The sequence below is a fragment of the Cnephaeus nilssonii genome, assembly GCF_951640355.1.
Source record: "Cnephaeus nilssonii genome assembly, chromosome: 10".
NCBI classification, from domain to species: Eukaryota; Metazoa; Chordata; class Mammalia; order Chiroptera; family Vespertilionidae; genus Cnephaeus; species Cnephaeus nilssonii.
In genome coordinates, this window is record NC_137081.1 from 53,331,520 (window position 1) to 53,353,165 (window position 21,646).

The following is a 21,646-nucleotide window of genomic DNA, read 5'->3' on the forward strand; positions in this document are numbered from 1 at the left end:
ATATTGGGAATTCATCAGTAGCAAAGTGTTAAAAAATTGTGGTAAATCTTATAAACAGCTAATCAATAGTCATAGGAACCTTGTGTCATATTTCCCAAAAAAAATGAGTAAACAATAAATGCAATTGTAAACATGTGTAATTTATTAAAATGTATACTTTTTCATTAGAATTTTATTCATTTTTGAACAATAATTTTGTATGTTATAGTCATATTTTGTATGTTTGTATGTACAATATACATATACATGTGTGTGTGCATATATATATTTATTTTTAACTTTATTTGTAGAGTCCCATTATCTAGACTACATAAAGTATTCAACCACACAATTTTAAAATGGGCAAAAGTTATGAATAGATATTTCTCCAAAGAAGATATACAAGTGGCCAACAAGCATATGAAAAAATTCTCAGTATCCTTAGTCATTAGGAAAATGCAAATCAAAACCACACTGAAGTACCAATTCACACTTATGAAGATGGCTACTTAAAAAAGAAAAGAAAGGAAGTGTTGGCAAGAATGTGGATAAATTGGAACCCTCACACATTGCTGGTGGGGATGTGAAATGGTTCAGCTGCTGTGGAAAACAGTTTGGGAGCTCCTCAAAAAGTTAAACATAGAATTACCATATAACCCAGCAATTCCACTCCTAGATATATACTCAAAAGAATTATAAACAGGTTCTCAATCAGGTACAAATATACAAGCATGTCCATAGGAGCACTGTTCACAATAGGCAAAGGGTAGAAAGAACCCAAAGGTCCATCAAAGGATGAATGTGTAAACAAATCACCATATATACATACAATGGACTATTATTCAGTCATCAAGAGGTATGACATACTGATAAATGCTATGAGGTATAAACTTTGAAAACATGCTAACTGAAAGAAACCAGACACAAAATACTATTGTATTATTTCATTTATGTGAATTATCCAGAATAGGTAAAGCCATAGAGATAGAAGGCAGATTGGTATTTGCCAGAGGATGCAAGAGGGGAAAAGGAGGAGAAAGTGCTTAATGGACAGGTAGTTTTATTTTAGAATGATGGAAATGTTTGGTACTCGTTAGGGTTGTAGGTTGCACAACACTGTGAATGTACTCAATGCCAACGAATTGTTTATTTAAAAAGGTTGGATTTTGTTATATAAATATCATTTCAATAATTTTTAATCTGTTTTTAAAAAAACTTCATCTGCAATAATTTTCAGTATACATAATCTGTATTACTTATAAATAATTATGGCTTTATTTCTAGAATCAGTAGATAGACTTGAGCTTTGGAACAGACACCTCTCCCAAGAAGACATACAAATCACCAACAAATATATTCAAAGATGCTCACCTTCACTAGCCATTAGGAAAATACAAATCAAAACTACAATGGGATACCACCTCACACCTGTTAGAATGGCTATTATCAACAAGACAGCTAATAACAAGTGTTGGAGAGGTTGTGGAGAAAAAGAAGCCTCATTCACTGCTGGTGGGAATATAAACTGGTACAGCCACTATGGGAAACAGTATGACAGTTTCTCAAAAAATTAAGAATAGAGTTACTGTATGGCCCAGCTCCTCTGAGGATCTATCCGAAAAACTTGAAAACATTTATTTTCAAAGATGTATGCGCCCCTGTGTTCATTGCAGCCTTATTCACAGTGGCCAAGACAGACAACCAAAGTATCATTTGATAGAGTATTGGATAAAGAAGATGTGGTACATATATACAATAGAATGCTACACAGCCATAAGAAAAGATGAAATACTGCTACTGCGACAACATGGATGGACCTTCAGAATACTAGCTAAGCAAAATAAGTCAGTCAGAAAAAGCTAAGAACCATGCAATTTCACTCATATGTGGGATATAAAACTGAAACTCATAAATACAGACAATAGTATGGTGGTTACCAGAGGGAAGTGGGTGGGGGACAGTAGTAAAGGGAAAGGGAGACCAAACATATGGTGACAGAAGGCGATTTGACTGTGGGCGGTGGGCACACATCACAATATACAGGTTATGCATGTATCTTAGAAATGTACACTTGAAACCTATATGATCTTATTAACCAATGTCACCCCAATAAATTTAATTTTAGAAAATGAAAAAAAAGGAAACGAAGTACTGATTTATGCTACAACATTGATGAACCTTGAAATTATTATGCTAAGGAAGAGAAAACAGATGCAAGAGGCCACATACATATTGAGTGAGTCCATTTACATGAAAAGTACAGATTACGCAAATATATAAATAAAGAGAACGTAGATTAGTGGTCATAAAGTGTTTAGAAAGAGGCAATGGGGAGTCACTATTAATGGGTACAGAATTTCTTTTGGGGATAATGAAAAAGTTCTGGAAGTAAACAGTAATGAGGGTTACACAACATTGCGAATATACTAAAAACAACTGAACCATGTACTTTAAAAATAAAAGGTAAACTATAAAGTATCTGGGATTGCCAATTGTTTAATCTTTAGATGTTTTGCTACCTTAACCACCTGGCAGCTATGAATAGATTCAGACAGCAGTCATGGCAGATTCTGAGGTGGTGAGAAGCTTTTGCTTGGGACTCCTACCACTACCTGGCAGAGCCTTGCTCTAGAAAAGCAATGTGGTCTGGATTCAGATACAGCTGTGGCTTTCAACAAATGGGTTACCTGTTCTGAAGCCTCATCTCATTATCTATAAAATGGAGGCAGAAATATTGTGATGATTGGACAATAACATACTCAAGAGTTTTGTCTTTAGTAGGCATTCAATAAATGGTAGCTATTTCTATTATCTTAGGGAACTCTTCATCTCTGACAAGTAAAAAATTCTGACTTAAAAGATAGAAGTATCTTTTATTCCCTTTGAGTTATTATTGTTTTCTATATTTGTTGCTGATAATTAAGTCTGAGTATTAATTTCAGGTGAAAAGTGAAAGAAAGTAATTACCTATCCAGGTGTTTGGTACTATGTGCTAAACATGTATGAATGGCTATTACACTTTCATCCAGGTGTTTAGTCAGATGCAGCCCTGAAATGATAATTGTTTTCATCAGTGTCAACTGTCCTAAATGATACATTTATGTAGGGCTTGTCCTTAAAAACATTAGATGCAAATTGGTGCTTAATAAATCAAACCAAATTTTAAGATTTTCATTGAATCATCTCTTGCTATGCAACATGCCCAATATTGAGAGGAAGGGGTGCAAAGAAAGTGTAAGAGCCATGTTCTTTGAGTTCTAGCGTTTAGTTGATCTGTGTTCCTGGAGAAGGATACTGGTGATCATGGACCAGATTTATTAGAAAGAGAAAAAACTTACCTTTCTTCAGCATTAGAAGGGCTCACAGTTAATACTCTGTTGTGCTCTATCAAGAAAAAAAATTATTAAAATAAAAGTGAAAGATCCATCTTTGCTTCCTCTGATAATGTGGCAACAAAGAAATATCTTACTTTTTTTTTTAGCAGGAATCAGGATTACACCACAGTATTGAAAACTTACTGGGCATAGATGTATTTGAGTGTAGAAAAAAACTTATTTTGGTGATTCATTACAAAATGAAATTATAAAAATTAATTCTTTATGTTTGAAGAATAAAATAATCAAACAATGAATTATGATAAAATTTTTAAATTCTGCTTAAAAATAGAACAATAGTATATAGGACTGTATAAATTATCCTCCACTCTATGCTTATCATTGCAATATCACCAAAAAACTGGGCATATCTTTGCAAAACATCTGATAAAATATGAGTGGGCAACACTGAACAAGTTTCAGGCAGGGGGCAATTTTGATACAAGGCATCCTATATAATAAAAGCTTAATATGTTAAGTGTCCAGTCATCCGATCATCCGTTCAACCAATCAAAGCATAATATGCTAATGATATGCTAAGGCTGCTCAACCACTCTCTGTGATGTGCACTGACGACCAGGGGGAAGATGCTCCAACCAGTAGGTTAACTTGCTTGCTGCTGGGGTCTGGCATATTGGGACTGAGCAAGAGGGGCCAGACATGCCTTGGAGCCCTCCTGCAGCCCCTCCTCAGCTGGCCAACCTCCTGTGTCCCCTCCCCAGCCCCGATTGTGCACCGGTGGGGTCCCTCAGCCTGGCCTGCACCCTCTTGCAATCCAGGACCCCTTGGGGGATGTTGGAGAGCCAGTTTCAGCACGATCCCTCAGGCCAGCCCTAGGGACCCCACTGGTGCATGAATTCATGCACTGGGCCTCTAGTAATGAATAAAGAAAAGTGCTTATAACACCCTTTTGCATTTTATTCATTTGCTTAGTATACAAATTTCAAACTTTAAATTTTCTAATGGCTGAAAATTCAAAATTTTGAAAATTTTTTATTTTTTAACTGGTTCACACTAAAGACTCTTACAAGCTTGAAGAAGAAAAAGTCTTTCCAGATGAGCAAGAGGTTGGATAAATGTAATGACATATGGTTTGCTTTTTTATAGCTACAATATGTGAAAAATAGAAGCATAACACATGTATTCAATGATATATATGTATTTATACATATAAATATATATTCTAGTTACAAATGATGAGATAAGATTATTTTGTACAAATGTGATTGTTTTCTTTCTTTTTCTTGTTCCCTTTATGAATAAAAATAACAACTGAAGCTTAGAACAATTTTAAACATCTCATTATACCAGGGATCTAGCAAAGGATAAAATCAACGTGTGCAAAGCCATAATGCTACAGTCCCGGGCTCAGACGTGTGAACTCTGGTCTCAGAGTCTCAAGGCAGGAAGACTGTCCACTGAGCTGATTACCAAATCTTCCCCCACCCCCGAATCCCAGATGGATGGGTCACAACTGTCTGTTCAATATCTCTCACTCAGAATATTTCTCACATCCTCAGGCAAACTCAAAACATCCCAGAAGTTCTTCCTTAATTGCCCCTGGATCCCTGATCCCATCAAGGCCCCTCTAGAGTGGAAAAAGACATCTGATCCTTACAGTCCGTGTACTCAACTTTGTGAATTTTCAAAGCCTATTGTGAAGTGACTATACTTTTTTCTTCAAAGCTAAAAAAAAATCTCAATGTAAACTTTTTTTTCTCCTGTGCTATACATAATTTTAATTACTTTTTAAAAAATCTTTTGAAGGCTCACACTTATTTTCAGAAGACCCTTGTTATGGAGAATTGTGTTCTAATCTAGGAAGAGCAGGGCATACTGAGATGATTACCTCCTAGAAATAAAAATGGACCTCAAACTCCTAAGGAAAGTTTCAATTGGGCATTACTAAGTCTCATGTAATGAGTGGAGGCACACCCTCAGGACAGGCCTGGAAGAAGACCAAAACGTGGAAGCTGAAATCATTATGCTATTATCTCTGAATAAATGGTAACTCCCTTGCCCTGCCTTCATTGCAATTGTTTTTCTATTCCTGGGCCCTGCCCTGTGCTACCATTTTACCTCCAAGCTTTCATGCTCCCAGTTGTCTTCAAGCTAGATTTGCTTTACCTAGCTCATACTTAGTAACTGAAGGGTCAAACTCTTTAGTTTCCAAAGTAACTGATTAATTGGTGCTAATGCCCCACCCCACACTTATTTTATTATAGTTTTAATTTAACTTTTTAGTTTGGAAAATTTCAAACATATATGTAAAGTAAGCAGAATCTCATAGTAAGCCTTGTTTATTCATCAGCCAGCTTCAATAATTCTGTCATGCTTGTATTACTTATTCATTCACCCACACTCCTTTTTTAATTTTACTACTTTTTTCTTTAGTCAAAATTTACATAAATTGAAATGACAGATGTTAGCTACAGTATTTTGACAATCAAACATACCTGAGTAACACACACCCCTTTCACAATATAGAATATTTCTGTATCCTGAGAAAGTCCCCTTCCAGACTATTCTTGCCCCTCCTCTTCCAAGACACAACCACAGTTCTGAGTTTTGTTAACCTTAGTTTTACCTGTTCTTGAACATCTACAAATTCATTCATGCAGGATGTAACATTTTGTGTCCAGCTTTTTTACTTAGCATAATAATAGGAAATTCATCCATGCTGCTACCAGTATGTTATTGGTTCCTTTTTGTTATTATTGTTTAGTAGTATCCCTTTGGATCAATTACATGCCATAATTTGTCTATTCTTTCTTTTGTTGATGGATAGTTTGGTTGTTTCCACTTTTTAGTTATTGTATATAACTAGAGGCCCAGTGCACGAAATTCGTGCACGGAGGGGTGTTGTCCCTCAGCCCAGCCTGTACCCTCTCCAATCTGGGACCCCTCAAGGGATGTCCGACTGCCCGTTTAGGCCCGATCCCTGGGATCGGGCCTAAACGGGCAGTCGGACATCCCTCTCACAATCCAGGACTGCTGGCTCCCAACTGCTTGCCTGCCTGCCTTCCTCATTGCCCCTAACCGCTTCTGCCTGCCAGCCTGATCACCCCCTAACCACTCCGCTGCCAGCCTGGTTGATGCTTAACTGCTCCCCTGCCAGCCTGTTTGCCCCCAATTTCCCTCCTCTGCCAGCCTGGTCACCCCTAACTGCCCTCTCCTGCAGGGTTGATCACCTCCAACTGTCCTCCCTTGCAGGCCTGGTCCTTCTCAACTGCCCTCCCTTGCAGGCCGGGTGTCTCCCAACTGCCCTCTCCTGCTGGCCATCTTGTGGTGGCCATCTTGTGTCCACATGGGGGCAGGATCTTTGACCACATGGGGGCAGCTATATTGTGTGTTGCAGTTATGATCAATCTGCATAGTACTCTTTTATTAGATAGGATAGAGGCCTGGTACAGGGGTGGGGGCCAGCTGGTTTGCCCTGAAGGTGGGGGTTCCCTTGGGGTGTGGGGCGGCCTGAGCGAGGGGCCTGTGGTGGTTTGCAGGCCGGCCACGCCCCCTGGTAACCCAAGCAGAGGCCCTGGTATCTGGAATTTATTTTCCTTCTACAATTGAAACTTTGTAGCCTGGAGCGGAGCCAAGCCTGGGGCTCCCTCCGAGGCCCACAGCCATTTGTGTTGGGGTTATAATTGAAACTTTGTTGCCTTAAGCGGGTGGGCCCGGCCAGGGTGTGCGGAAAGCTTTGCTTCCCCTGTTGCCAACGGCAACCCTGGCCTGCTCTCTCAAGCTCCATTCTGCCACCATTTGTTTGAATTTGTTTACCTTCTATAATTGAAACTTTGTAGCTTGAGTGGAGGCTTGGGCCTGCAATGGCTGGCAGAAAGCTTGGTTTCCTCTGTTACCTAGGAAACCTTGCTCTCTGTGGCTGTAGCCATCTTGGTTTGGGTTAATTTGCATACTCGCTCTGATTGGATGGTGGGCGTGGCTTGTGGTGTGACGGAGGTATGGTCAATTTGCATATTTGTCTATTATTAGATAGGATAATAATAAACGCATAATATGCTAATTAGACCAGATGTCCTTCTGGACAACCTTCTGGACAAAGCCGGGGCTGTGAGGGCTGAGGCAAGCCACCACAGCTGCAAAGGCTGAGCCCCTTGCACAAATTTCATTCATTGGGCCTCTAGTTGTATATAAAGTTGTTGCGGATATTTTTGTATGAGGCTTTTTGTGGATACATGTTTTCATTTCTCTTGGATAAAATGCCCATTAGTGGAATTATGAGTCAAAGTGTAGTTGTACCTTTAGCTTTAAAGTTTAACCTTTTCCCAAAAGGGTTGTAAAAAGCTTTGAGAGGAGGGGGATTAAATTGATAATGAAATTAAATGGTCAAGAAAATCAAAACACCATAACAAGTATATGATGAGGAATATTATTTTCTCCTTGTTCCTGTCTAATCCACTACTTCAAACTACAGAGAAACACTTTCCTTAGTTTCTTGTGCATTCTTCTAATTTTTAAATACAATTATGAGTAAATAAACATATTTGTCCCCTTTCATCTTCTCCTACCAAAGGTAGCCTACTATATATCCATAATGCATCTTTCTATTTTCCCTTAACAACATATCTTGGTGTCTTTCCATATTGGTGAACAAAGAGGTTGTTCCTCATTCTTTTACTAAACACTGGATGAAGCTGCGGCAGCGGGGGGCAAGGCAGAAGAGTTAGGGGTGATCAGGCAGGCAGACGAGTGGTTAGGGGTGATCAGACAGGCAGGCGAGTGATTAGGTGTGATGAGGCAGGCAGGCAGGCAAGTGGTTAGGAGCCAGCGATCCTGGATTGCGAGAGGATGCAGGCCGGGCTGAGGGAACACCCCTTCCCCTGCACGAATTTCGTGCAGTGGGCCTCTAGTTATATATATGATTAATTTTCAGAATGGTGTTTTAGCATCAGTAGACCAAGGGTTACAGGTATTTATAATTTTGATACCATTGTCAAATTATGCCTCTAATCATTTATGACATGTTGCACTTCCATCAATCTTGTCCATATTCTTGCCAACAGAGTGCACTGTGTACCTGGATCTTCACCATTCTCAAACATTTCAACCTAAGAATCCTGAACAGCTAAGAAAAACAAACATGAAAAAAACCTCACACACCATGATTTTGTGAGGTGAGGTACTAAGCAGGACCAGCTACATAATTTGGAGGCCAAGTACAAAATGAAACAATGGAATCCTTGTTCAAATCATTAAAATTTCAAGATAGTAAGAGAACAGCATTAAGGCAAGTATGGAGCCCTTGTAAGCATGTGTCCCCATGCAATGGTACAGGTCATAAGCCCATGAATACTGTCCCTGCTCCTAAGCATCATAATAAAAGAAAAAAAAATCTTTGAATAAGTACCTTATTTTATCTAAAATTGTGTAAATTTTTGCACTCTGCTCCATATGGTAATTATGTTATATCTTCCTTATATCAAATGAAATTGACCTTTTAGGAAAGCATACTGGCTCAGAACACCAGGCACCTCCCTTGTAGCCAGATAGGAAAACTATAGGTGACATCCCTCAGAACTTCCCTACTTCCAGACAAGCTATTTAACACTAGTCATATAAATATAAGGCCACTACTTTTCTTGACTCTCATCTAAATAAATTACTGCTATGATGGGAATTGGAAGCCAAATAGAGGCTGGTGTTGGGACAGTATTGGAAGATCTATACATTCAAAATGCACTTGATGTTCGTCTTAATTTCTCATAATGCAATATCCATAAGAGCTTGATTTTCCCTTTCTAGAACAGTGCCCTATATAGTGGAGCTCTTAATGCTTCCGTATTCTCAGAATGCTTACCATTATGGTGTCAGGCACCCCAAGAATCAGTGTTGGTGGGCTGGAGATGAAGCCAGAGGAAATTTCCTGAAAGAACTTGGGATAGTCACTTCTGAAATCACAGAAAGCAAGTGGGGTGGAGGGAAAGAGACAAGTTTTCGTGAGATATCGGGAGAGGACATTTACTGAGATGCCAGATGTTGTGTTGGCTTAATATCTTTATACCTTATATCTTTACCTCATCTGCAGAGCTCCCTTCTTAGGACTGCTCCACAAACAGGTAGCACCTGAAAAGGAAAGAAAAACAGAGATACAGAAAGAGGGAGGCAAAGAAGCATCTACCCACATTGGCAAAGGAGAAAAAGTGGAACTGAATGCCAAACAAACTATAGCAAATATACTCATGAGGATCAGGGCAAGAGGAAGGCACAATTTGATCATATGTTAAACTAATTCACACTTTCACGCCATTACTGCATTTATGTTCATCCAGATGGCCCTGTGTCACTGTTCTCTGCTCTTTTGCCACCCCCTGCTGGCAGTGCCAAGGAGCAGTCCTCAGGTCAAAACTGCAGCAAGCATCAGGGAGCAGGTGAAGAAATGAGATGGTGTTTTATGCAGCTGTGTTTCACAAACCTTAATATGCATATGAATTGCCTGGGAATCTTGGTAAAATGCAGGTTCTTATTCAGTAAGTCTGGGCTTGGCCCAGAGTCTACATTTCTAGCAGGTGATTCTGGTCCATAGACTATGCTTTGAATAGCACCGTCTCCTAGCATCAGAAATCACTAGCATGAAAACCCCTTCCTGAGGTTTTCCAATTTCATGTAGAATTAATCCCTATGGCATGTAAGTAGTTCTCTATCCAATGGTGGATCCAGTCCACAACGGAAGAGTTTACGTTCATTGGAAATGTTCCTCCAGTTGTATCAGTGATTTACTTCTGTACAAGTCATCAGCTTCATCACGCTGCTGATGAAATTAGAAGATTGAAAGCTAGTTAGAAAATGCTGTATTGGTTTTGTCACATAGAATTAGATTTTATTTTAGAAGGGTCGTTTAAGCCACCCTCTCATTGTATAGTTACAGAAGCTGAGGCACAGAGAGATGTGTGACTGGACCACAGTCACACAACATGTTGACAGCAGCCAGACTAAAATCTAATTACACTTACACAGTCCTCATGCTGTCTGTCCAGGCACTTCCTATATTTCTCTTTGTCTAAAGTGATCAGACTCATATCTGCTAAATCCTATAGATCATTGAAGTCGTAAGTGGCAGATGATGAAGATCAAAAAATACATATGATAGCATGCATTGTATCTTGTCCTTTTATAAATTAGTGTCTAGCTCTCTTATCAGTAGAATTAGCCTTTAAATATCCATTAGAAGGAAAAAGAAATACGAAACCCTGTCTTATTAGCATCCCCTATCTTGGCTGTTTAATCCTCATTTTGCTTTATCCTTCTTCTGGATTCCAATTTATTGCAATAGAACAGTTTAGGTTCGAATGAATATTCTTTAAAATTTCCAAAAAAAAAAAAACAAACAAAACACACACACAAATTAATTCCATATAGTGGAGATGAGAAGATTACTAACCATGTTTTAAGTGAGTGATGTATTTATTTGGAGAGATGAAAGGATTATGTTCAGATAAATTCATCAGAACTAAGTAGCAAAACGGAAAGACTTGTAAGATCCTTAATTGAGGCCATCCTCAAAGAAAGGTTAGCCATAAACTAAGTAATTTCACATCCGCAGCATCAAAATTCACTTCAGAGTGAAGCATAGTAACCTCCATCTTGGGTAAAAACTGCTGTTTAAAATTTTAACCCTGCTATTCTGGCTTCTGTAAACATTTGCTTGCTTAAATAATAGGGTAGTTAGCCCAAGTGACTCCATTTTGACCTCCATTTCCAGAATAAGTCCTGGAAACTCACATGAATCACCCCATTTTGTTGCCAGCCCCATTGTAGTTTGACAAAGGCTATTCTTCTGCGCCTGCGAACCAGAACCGCAAAAATGATTTCCGTTGACAGTGGCTCCAGGAACAGTTTAGATAACCTTTAAAGATAGCTAACTTGGCTCAATTTGGCTTCTGGACAAACTACTTTCCCAAGGTAGTTCCACATTCCAACATCTTAGCAGGATATGGTTTTTGCCTTTATAAGCTTGCTCCTGTACTCACTCGGGGCTGCGAGATTTGGAGAGCTGATGCCCCCTCCCAACCGCAGGCTTTTGAATTAGACTCCTTGATTCGATTGTGTGACTGAAGCATCCTCTGTTCGACTCGCGGGGCACATTACAACAAGAGTTCGTCAGCAATTTTCATGCCTGACTGGTGAGTGACAGGTGAATTTCCCAACTGTCCTTTCCATTCTCCAGGAAAGAAAAAAAAAAAAAAAGAAAGAAAGAAACAGGGCACTAGAGTAAATAAAGTTTCCTGGCTTCTGAGATCCCACCCAATGCAAGCGCAGAATGAGATGAGCAAAGTGAGTGGGCGAGTTAAATCGTTTGTAACAAAGGCCCATTATTTACAGATGAGAAATTTATATTGTCAGCGTAATATCTGTGAGGCTAAACAGCGCTAGAGAGTATATAAAAGCAGTGCGCTTTGGTGCAGAAGTACAGAGCTCAGGTCCCGGCTCATCTCCAGTTCCAAAGAGGGCTCGCTCTCTCTCCACCTGCTCTGTTCCACTCCTGGTATCAGAAGGTAAGATTCCTACTGAGTGATTGTAAGACTGTCTATTCTGATTTGGGTGCCGTTAAGTATTTTTAAGGGGATAAAGTATTATGAATTCAAATGTTGTTCTTTCAGCTTACACTTTTCACTAATAATACACAGGGTAGAATTGAGATGAAAAAGAGTGATCCAAAATGTATTTACGTAAACGTCAACACAGTGAAGCCGCAAAATGAGTCTGAAAAATAATTCAATAAAAAGATATGAAGTTGAAAGAAAAGCGAAGATTCAAATCAATGCACTTGTTATAAGACTTAACTGTTATGAGAACTGTGTTTTTAAAATAAGGGGTAACATTTTAAAATATATTTCTTTATTGATTTCAGAGAGGAAGGGAGAAGGAGAGAGAGATAGAAACATCAATGATGAGAGAGAATCATTGATCTGCTGCCTCCTGCATGCCCCCGACTGGGGATCGAGCCCGAAACCCAGGCAGGGGTAACATTTTAAGTATATAAATATTTTTCTTAGATTTGATTAATGTGTATATTGCTTTGAACAGAAGGCGCCTTTTACATTCAGCAGAAATGTGTCCATTAGAGAGGCTATAATAGCAATTGCTCCTTACCAATGAAAACTTATCATTTTCCAAAAGAGAAGAATCAACATCATCTTTCCAATATTCAAATTTCTTATAAGTCTATCAAAAACTCAAAGTCCATGAAATCAGCTGCTTGTAAATAACACAGCACATTTGGTGCGGTGAACTTATCAATTATTGGAAATTCTTTGAATGGAGCTAAGTGAAACCTCTGATTAATAATTATTGCTATTGAGAACCAATAGCAATAAATAAAATGTCTAAAATGCCCACATTCTGAAATAAGATTTTAGTAAATCTCTATAGAAACAAAATCAGATGTTCTAAAATACCTATTTAAGCCCTTGGGGACAAAGAATGGTTTTACAAAGATCCTCAATGGAGTAAATGATCAAGTGGTGTGTTTTCCCACACATACCCAGGACATATGAGAGGAAATGAGCTGATCAGTTTTAAAAAGTATGTATTTGGCCTACAACACCAATACACTTAGAGATATTATATAATGTCACCTTGCCTGTGTCTAAGAATAATCTTTCTAAAAGACTTCCTACACAGAGAATGCTATTGTTTCCATATTTTCCCTTTAAATTTGAGTGGAAATGTGTGGTTTTTACAAACCTACACATTCTCTCCTTCGGCTATCCGAATGAGGTGGAGGGGAGTAACTGGAAATTCTTCTATTATTGAATAAGATTTTAAATCTAAAATAACATAAGAATTTGCTTTCTCAGTAGTGGCATTCAAACAAACTTATTCTCAAAGTTTTTCTATAAACTTACAAATGAATAAATGAAATTTTAAAAATCAGTTTCTCTTTCAGTAGAACTCAATTCACTGCCTATAGAGGATTTGGAACATTCACTTCTGTTTCCCCCTCCATCAGCTCCCACAGCAGCAGAATAGCACATGCTTTAAATCTCCCTCCATATAGAATACAATGAAGATTGTGTAAAACCTTTAGGGACTTTGCATAGAAGGAATTATTCAGGACTAACTTGTTTTTGCAACAGTGGTATAATTCTAAAAGAAATCCTTGCTTTTTTTTTTTAATTCCGGGAGGCATGAATTTATAATTGAGATGTATAATCAGAAGACACTACCTACATATACGGCAAAGTTTCCAAAGTTTGCCAACTAGATCAACCGAAGCATAGCAAAATGCCAAATTAGTAATTTCATGTTGATGAATGAAGAAGGGTGAATATGTAATTACTATTATGTTGCTTTGTTTAAGTAACTGCTTAATCCAAAGAGACTTAATATTTCAAAGAAAAAAAAAATACCACGGTTGGTATTCCAGTCTCCATGTTTTAGTGCCAAAGCTAGACAGTAAATATGGCTAGGATGTTAAAGAAAAGATTGATAGTTTGAAATGATAATATTTGTAAAATCCTTATTTCAAACCAAATGCCATTTGCTAAAAATACTCATTCAAATTATTTATGGATAAACATAATCAAACTTGGATTGAAATCCCCACTTCTCACAGAAACATGGTGGGACTTCAGTAGAGAGAAGTCCATGGCAAATGCTGGACTTGAGGTTTCTATTCAGAAAATAGAGGAGCTTGCCCTGTGGGGATCTTCTGCCCCAAATTCATTTTAGTTCCCACCTTGCACACTGCATCATCATGCCCTTGGCATCCTGTGGCTTCATGACGCATCTGCTTGTGGTACAAGGACAAGCAACCAGGTGTATCCCACAACTAGGCCTAGGGTGTCACAAGCAGTGAATGACATGTCCTGGACTAAGTCCAATTATAAAACAACCTGGGGACTTCCGAGACTTCAGAAACAGGCATTAATTTTCATTATGACAGTGATCTCTTGAGTTTCTTACTTGTGATTGTTCAAGTTGCCAGAAGCATTAGTTCTTGTTGCAAATTGCTTGTCTTTAAAACAATTTTTTTCCCTTTAATTTAGAACAGGTCAAAGCACCCTAAAATACCTCAAATCTGTTGGCCGCTTTATAATTACAAAGTCTAGACCAAGTTACACTATTTAAAATATAAATGAATAATACATCTGAACCGACAGCTGGTATGCCAAGTTGTAGCCCGAGGCTGCTTTAAGATGGTTGAAATGCAGTATAATGTAAATGCTTGGAAGTGAAGGACTATTAATTGAAAGCCAGACTGATAGTGAAGGGGGTGGCATTATGGATAAGGTGACATTCAGGCTAACCATATGTAGCCTATCATCTACAGTGGGTATCTTAAATGTTTATCATAGACATTTTTAATTCCAAATCTGGAAATGAGCCCTCTAATTATTAACAGAAGTGTCCTACATTAATGAAAAACCTTAAAGGTGGTACACATTTTTTTAAATCCTTTTTTTTTGCCACCAAAAAAATCTGGGGGGAAATATAATCTACTTTTTAAAGTATACTCAAAATAAAATAAATTTTCTTTTTATTTATAATATTTACTTCATCACAATTAAATGAATTGAGCCTGACGTGTTTAAATATGGTTGCCTTTCTCCCTCCCTTGTCTCTGTGCACCAACAGGCAGCAAAAATGAAAAGCATTTACTTTGTGGCTGGATTATTTGTGATGCTGGTCCAGGGCAGCTGGCAACGCTCCCTTCAGGACACAGAGAAGTCCAGGTATTCAATCTTTAGACTTGAACTAACATAGCACGCTGGTTATAATACAGCCCGTGAAAACTATGATTTGTGAAGAGGTCTCAGTAACTGAGAGTAAATACTCTGTACAATTTTAAAAAGTTTAAAATATCATTGTGATAAAGTTGTTTCTGGAGTATAGATCTGAGTATGTTGTTTCACAACCAAAGGAGTAGGCTATGTTGGAAAATGTGTTACATGGGAAATTATAGCTTGTTGAAATCTTCAGCTGATCCTATCTATCCATTCATTACTCACACACTGCATAGTAGATTATTTTAATTATTCACACCAACTTTTTCTTTTTTTATTCCTTTTTTAAAAAATAACACTTTTTCTTACTAATTGTAAAAGTCATACATGTTCATGATACAAAATATGCAAAAAATGTGATGTATGTACTGGTATATAGAATATATCTCAGATCATTATACAGCTTCATATTATGCCTTTTATCTTAGCATTGTATTGTTAGCTCTTTCATATAGCATTACAAATATCTATTAAATGTATGATATTTAATAGCTGCATACTATTTCATCTCATAAATGTACAATATTTATTTAGCTATTCCTCTTCTATTGAACACTTGAGTTCTTTACATTTTCCCACAAAGAATGCTGCAAATAACTTTTCTCCCTACATTTTTTTACTCTTTCCTGAGGCTAGATTTTTGGTACTAAAATTAGTGTCAAAGGGTTTGAATAAGTTTAAGTCTTTTATAATATCTTGCCAGCTTGCTTTCCAGAAAAGTCATACACATGCACACTCCCACAAGCCTTATAGAAATATTCCTTTCATAATACCCTCCCCCATATTTAACCTTTGCTATTTTGACAGATGAGAATAGTATCTCGATTCTATTTCTGAGTATTAATCCTATTGAATATTTCTCCATATTTGCCATGGCAAACAACTGTTTATTACTGGCATGTGGATTATCCACTACACAGTTTGAAATTAGCAAGTGGGCTTTTTCTTGGCATTCTTTAAATTTTAATTGTCTTTCTCTTTCATCATTAGCTATCATGTAACCAGGTAATGGAGCTACATTTTTATATTAACACATGCAAACAAAATTCAGAACACAGATCAGCTGCCCAAATGATTTGGGATTCTTCACTCTTTTAAAATAGTCAAGTCATTGCTCTCTTCTCTCATTACTAGCAGAATCATAAGTACATTAATTACTTTAAAAAACTATTTATTTAATCTCATTTCAGTAAAGAGGAAACCAGTTAAAAATCTGCTACCAGGACTCAGAATCAGAGTGTATTCAACTCTAATAAAGCTCCCGTGGCAAACAAGGTGTCTCTCATATCAACTGAAATGCTCAAGGCACCTGCCTTTCAATTTCATGTGGCCTTGTGTTTTGTAGAGAAGATGTTTCTTGAGTGAGTCCACTCAAGGAGAGACTTAGTTGCACCAATCACTGTTCTTCACAGCTCCTTCACAGCTCCCCAGGCAGACCCACTCAATGATCCCGATCAGATAAATGAAGACAAGCGCCACTCCCAGGGCACGTTCACCAGTGACTACAGCAAGTATCTGGATACCAGGCGTGCCCAAGATTTCGTGGATTGGTTGATGAACACCAAGAGGAGCAAGTGAGAGTCTAAACCTAGCCCCAAATTTGCACACAAATGTATTACTTAAATATGTCTAAAATATCTCCTGACTTTCATTATGTTATCATGCTCATCAAATAGGGTGTATAAGCTCTTTCAACTTTGATGATTTCAAGGTTGGTAATGCTATCCTTCATATTATGCCTCTGAAAGTCCCACTTCTCTCCCTGCAAATGCCTTACCCACCCTGTAATGAAACGTAGATTTTAAATTATTTTCCCCACTGTGGTCTTAGCAATATTTACTCTCTTACCCATTTTCTATTAAAATTGAAAGCTGACTTTTTAGACCTGAAAGGTTAGGAATCTATTTTTTGACCAAAAGATAAGAGCAAATTCAACATTCCCTTGTAGGGTTCAAACTCATGACTGTGATCACATTTAAAGTAACCCCTAGCCAAGTTAATCATGGTAAGGAATGGAAACAGATGCAGTCATTTTCTTGTAGAATACAATCCAAGATACACATTTAAAATTATAGCCTAGCTGCACCGCATAAAGAGAGAAGAAGGAAAATAAGAGCACAAGCCCTTAGTGAGGCATACATTTTAATGTTGGATTTTCATTGACAGTGTTGGGTTTTACGATGCATGTAGGCTACTGAAGGAAATCTTCCATGAGGGTTTCACAGAGATGGTGGAATTTCACAATTTCTTTGGAGAGTGGCCCACAGGGGAAGGGAGTTGTGCATACAAAGTAGCTGAAGGAATCTAAATATCAGGATAAGGACATAGATTTGCCTGGAGAGAGAGAGAGAGAATGAGAGAATGAGAGAATGAATGAATGAATATGAATCAGCAGGAAGAATTGGAGAGACAGAGTGGTTTACCAAAAGTTCTTAAAGTGGAGGGCATGACAGGAAAGATGGTGGTCATGGTCAGAGCAGACACTGGGAGAAGTCCCTGTTAGTGATATAGACATGGCCATTGGTGACATAAGAGAAATTTGAAAAAGAAGAAAACAATTATCCTCATTTCTGGAAAGGTAATGCTACAATTTGGTAATCTAATATAAAATAATCCTCACTCTCAGGCGATTTCTGTTGTGTGTTTAAGATGAAACCTTCCAGGGGTAATAGATGCAGGAGGGCAGCTGGTCAACCACCTACACAGATCACATTTGAGGATGATATGGAGTCATCATCTTAGCTTTCTTCACTGCTGTCCCATCACATGTTTCCTTTCATCCATTATCATGTAGTCCTTTTGAGGACATTTTGAGATGGTCCTTAGCTTTCCCTTGACTCATTTAACTATGTCTGACCCCGTAAGTATTAATAACAAACAGCTGCTTGTCTGCAAGCTGCATAGCACATTGCATACACTGAGGCTGAAGTAAATGCAACAGTAATAATCAATGGCATGGATAAGCAGAAGAGGTGAAAAATGGGTGTGCCAAGTGGGCTAATGCTCCCCTTAATTGCTATTATCTCTCTCCCATCAACCGTCAGTTCAGATAATTCATGTAGTTTCAAGATGAGTGTCCTAACTACCCTCATCTCCCAAATCTCCCTAAGCCTCTTCAACCCCAAGCTGCCACTACTTATAGGTGAGAACCATATTGCTAAAGAGACAGATCTTCAATGTAACGTTCACATTTCTTTCAGGAATAACATTGTCAAACGTCATGATGAATTTGAGAGACATGCTGAAGGGACCTTTACCAGTGATTTAAGTGCTTATTTGGAAGATAAAGCTGTCAAGGAATTCATTGCTTGGCTGGTGAAAGGCCGAGATAGGCAAGAGTAAGTCTGTACACTCTTATTTAACTTTATTTATTTTTTTTGCATGATGTTGAAAACTTACACTACAGTTATCTATTTGTGGATTTGACTTATAGAAGCAATTAACATAGACTCGCAAAGTAAGGAAATAACTCCTATTGGTGGGAGACGATCTACAAGAATTTAATATGTTTTATCTGAAGTAGCAAGTATTAATAATAGAGTCAAACAGGTGGTATTTTTATCCCACATTAGAGTTGTGTTATAATTAGGCTATTAATTTGTCAATCCAAGACACTTTTGAGAATAGGGTGCTATTGAGAACTACATCAGGATGATAAGCTTAAACTAGAAAAACTAGGGATAAGGAAAAAAGAAATAATACTGAAAACTTAAAGTTTGACTTTAAGTATTTACATACGGGATCAACATATATTTGTGTTACTGTTTAGCTAATCCTATATAATAAAAGCCTAATATGCAAATCAACTGAACAGCAGAATGACTGGTGAAATGACAGGTTGCTATGATGTGTACTGACCACAGGGGGCAGATGCTCTATGCAGGAGCTGCCCCCCAGCCTACAGGCCCCCAGGCCAGCCAAGGTGGGTGCCAGTGGGGGCCCCCCAATTGCCCTGCTGGCCACCCTGCAGAGGGAGGCCACCGGTGGTGGCAGTGGGGGCTGGGGCTGGCTGGCGAGTGGGCAGTGGCGACGGCAGCAGGGGGTGGGGCCAGCAAGTGGGCAGCACCAGGCCAGCCAAGGCAGGTGTCAGTGCCCCCCCCCCCCATCACCCCACTGGTTGCCCCACAAATTGGCCCTGATAGCTGGCCAGGCCTAGGGACCCTACCCAGGCACGAATTGCATGCATCGGGTCTCTAGTAATCTGATAAAGACTGAAAGGTATTAAACTTAAGATGTTTAATGAAATGACATTCAAAATATAAATATGTGCAAACATCCATATATTTAACAACATCCCCATTTTTTATGGGGCTGTCATATAAATAGCCATTAAAGTTTCACAGTTGAAAATGAGGCTTAGCCCATTAGGTACCTTCTTGGATCTTACCACAACCAAACAGAGCCCTGAACCATCTCATTTTCTCTTGGCCATTTCGATTGACATTTGAATTGAATGAAAATGTCCAACTCAATTTTTTGTGGGATTTAAAGCAAGCTTACTGAGACTTGGAGAAATCTTAAGACAAAAGGGATTGTGTTATAATTTAGCTAATAACCTGATATTGTCACTGCTTTTTTCAACATTGGTGATCCAATTTACAAAATCAATGGTAAAATAGTCACTTATACTTGAGGATATTTTATAATATTTTAAAGGGACACCAAAAAAATGTTGCTAATTAAACTAATAAAAAAAGAAAATCTAATATAGATTAAAGTTTAATCCCTTAATACTGCACTTTGCAAGGCTGTTCTAATAACCACTAGTTTTACATTTTTCTGAATTTTAAACAAAGTAATAATCTCAATAATAACCTCTGTGTTGCCAATATACTAAAATCTTTGGAGCAGCTGGACCACTGCAGAAGGCACGAAGTTATGCAGGCTGGGTTTCACATCCCTGCTCTGCTCTTTCCTACCTCCAAATTTTCCATTCTGACATGCACCAGTTCATGCAGGTTCCCGTAGTCGGCCCTCTGTAAATATAACGTCCTGTTTTCTCAATGACCCTCACATGTTACCAGTGATATGCAATCAGTAAGCATTTATTTAAAGCATTTAACCAAATACCGATTTTTATCCCCCTTTTCCTCAGCCTCCCAGAAGGTACCATTGCTGAAGGGCTCCGCCGCAGACATGCCGAAGGCTCTTTCTCTGATGAGATGAACACAGTTCTTGATAATCTTGCCACCCGGGAATTTATAAACTGGCTGCTTCAAAACAAAATTACCGACAATTAGGTGATTGCATTTTAGTGCATTCTGAAAACCATCAAAACTTTCATCAATTGTATCATACAGCTACAGGTTGTTCCTTGTGTGGGGAAGAGAGTCTTTACTCTCTTGGTAGATAAGCAAAAGTATGACTCATTTAAGAATACATCATTATATTTGTTTTTACTTACTCCAAAAACATTTCCTGAGTGTCAATTAAGGGACAGGGCATTAGGAACACAGATAAGAATAAAACATGGAAATATACATCATTCACGTAATAATGTGACATTCTATGTTGCTCTGTATTTTGAATTTTTAGCACAAATAAATTTGGTATTATATACTTAATGTAATAAGGATAGTAATAAAAATCTAAACACCAAAAGTAACCACTTATCTTGATGGGTTATAACGGCTTTTTATAACTATACACTTTATATTTCTTGATCGGGGAACTTTAGGATGTCATCTTTGAATGCAAATATTTAAAAAGTTCAAAAGACTAAGGGATTCATAAGACAAAAAGATTAATAAACAACTTTTACCAAAATAAATCTTTAAAATATTTCCCGGATAATTTAACTACATCATCTGAGTATGATAGCTCTGTTATATGACTGTCTTTTTCTTTTATCTTTAGGAAGTAAGTATGTCACTACTCAAGATCATCTTCACAACATCACCTACCAGCCACATGGGATGTTTGAAATTTTAAGTTCTGTAAAATTTAAGAGGTGTATTCTGAAGCCATGTTGCCTTGCATGCCAATGAATAAATTGTACTTTAAGGTTGTGTTGCCAAAAGAGTATAAATGGAATAAACTATTGTCAAACTATTGCTAAAATACCAGCTTTAAAATATAAAAGTGCAAAATCTCTTATTTTCTTCTTATTTTGGATGAAGTACCCTAACCTGCTTATAGTTAGCAATGAAATTGGTTTTCTATGATATAATTTGTACATATAACTTATTCCAATCACAGCATCTCTGCATTAAAATAAGGATTGGGCTGGTAGCCACAGTGGTGAAACTGGAAAGAAAACTTTCTTCTTGAAACTTTTGTCATAAAAATGCTCAGCTTTCAATATATCAAAGACATACTTAAATAAAATCTTCAAGCTTCTTTACTATTGTCTGTTTTCTCTTATTCATGCCCCCACTCCTTCCAAACATCGCTTCTTCCTGAGCCTGAAGTCCACAACCCAACTCTGGTACCCAGGCATTGCTTCTTGTTGTTAACATTTTGAGCCAACGTTGGAAACTCATGATATTTTATATAAATGTATTGTTTTCTGGCTTCTCTTGAAAGATTAGGACATCAGGCAACATTAGA

At 37.9% G+C, this 21,646-nt stretch overlaps 1 protein-coding gene across 1 annotated transcript; it reads left to right on the forward strand.

Moving 5' to 3' along the window:
* Window positions 1-11,754: 11,754 nt before the first annotated feature.
* On the forward strand, window positions 11,755-21,430 carry GCG (glucagon). Its single transcript, XM_079781719.1, has 6 exons — window positions 11,755-11,863; window positions 14,949-15,046; window positions 16,510-16,671; window positions 18,298-18,435; window positions 20,193-20,337; window positions 20,954-21,430. Exons 2-5 carry the CDS (start codon window positions 14,958-14,960, stop codon window positions 20,335-20,337), a joined length of 534 nt encoding a protein of 177 aa, XP_079637845.1. The 5' UTR covers window positions 11,755-11,863; window positions 14,949-14,957; the 3' UTR covers window positions 20,954-21,430.
* Window positions 21,431-21,646: the final 216 nt, after the last annotated feature.

Bases quoted from the DNA above. Each gene is read 5' to 3' on its own strand.
- GCG (XM_079781719.1), top strand. From the start codon at position 14,958: ATGAAAAGCATTTACTTTGTGGCTGGATTATTTGTGATGCTGGTCCAG. The intron at 15,047-16,509 runs GTATTCAATCTT...TGTTCTTCACAG, and splicing joins CAGGACACAGAGAAGTCCAG to CTCCTTCACAGCTCCCCAGG. The intron at 16,672-18,297 runs GTGAGAGTCTAA...CATTTCTTTCAG, and splicing joins ATGAACACCAAGAGGAGCAA to GAATAACATTGTCAAACGTC.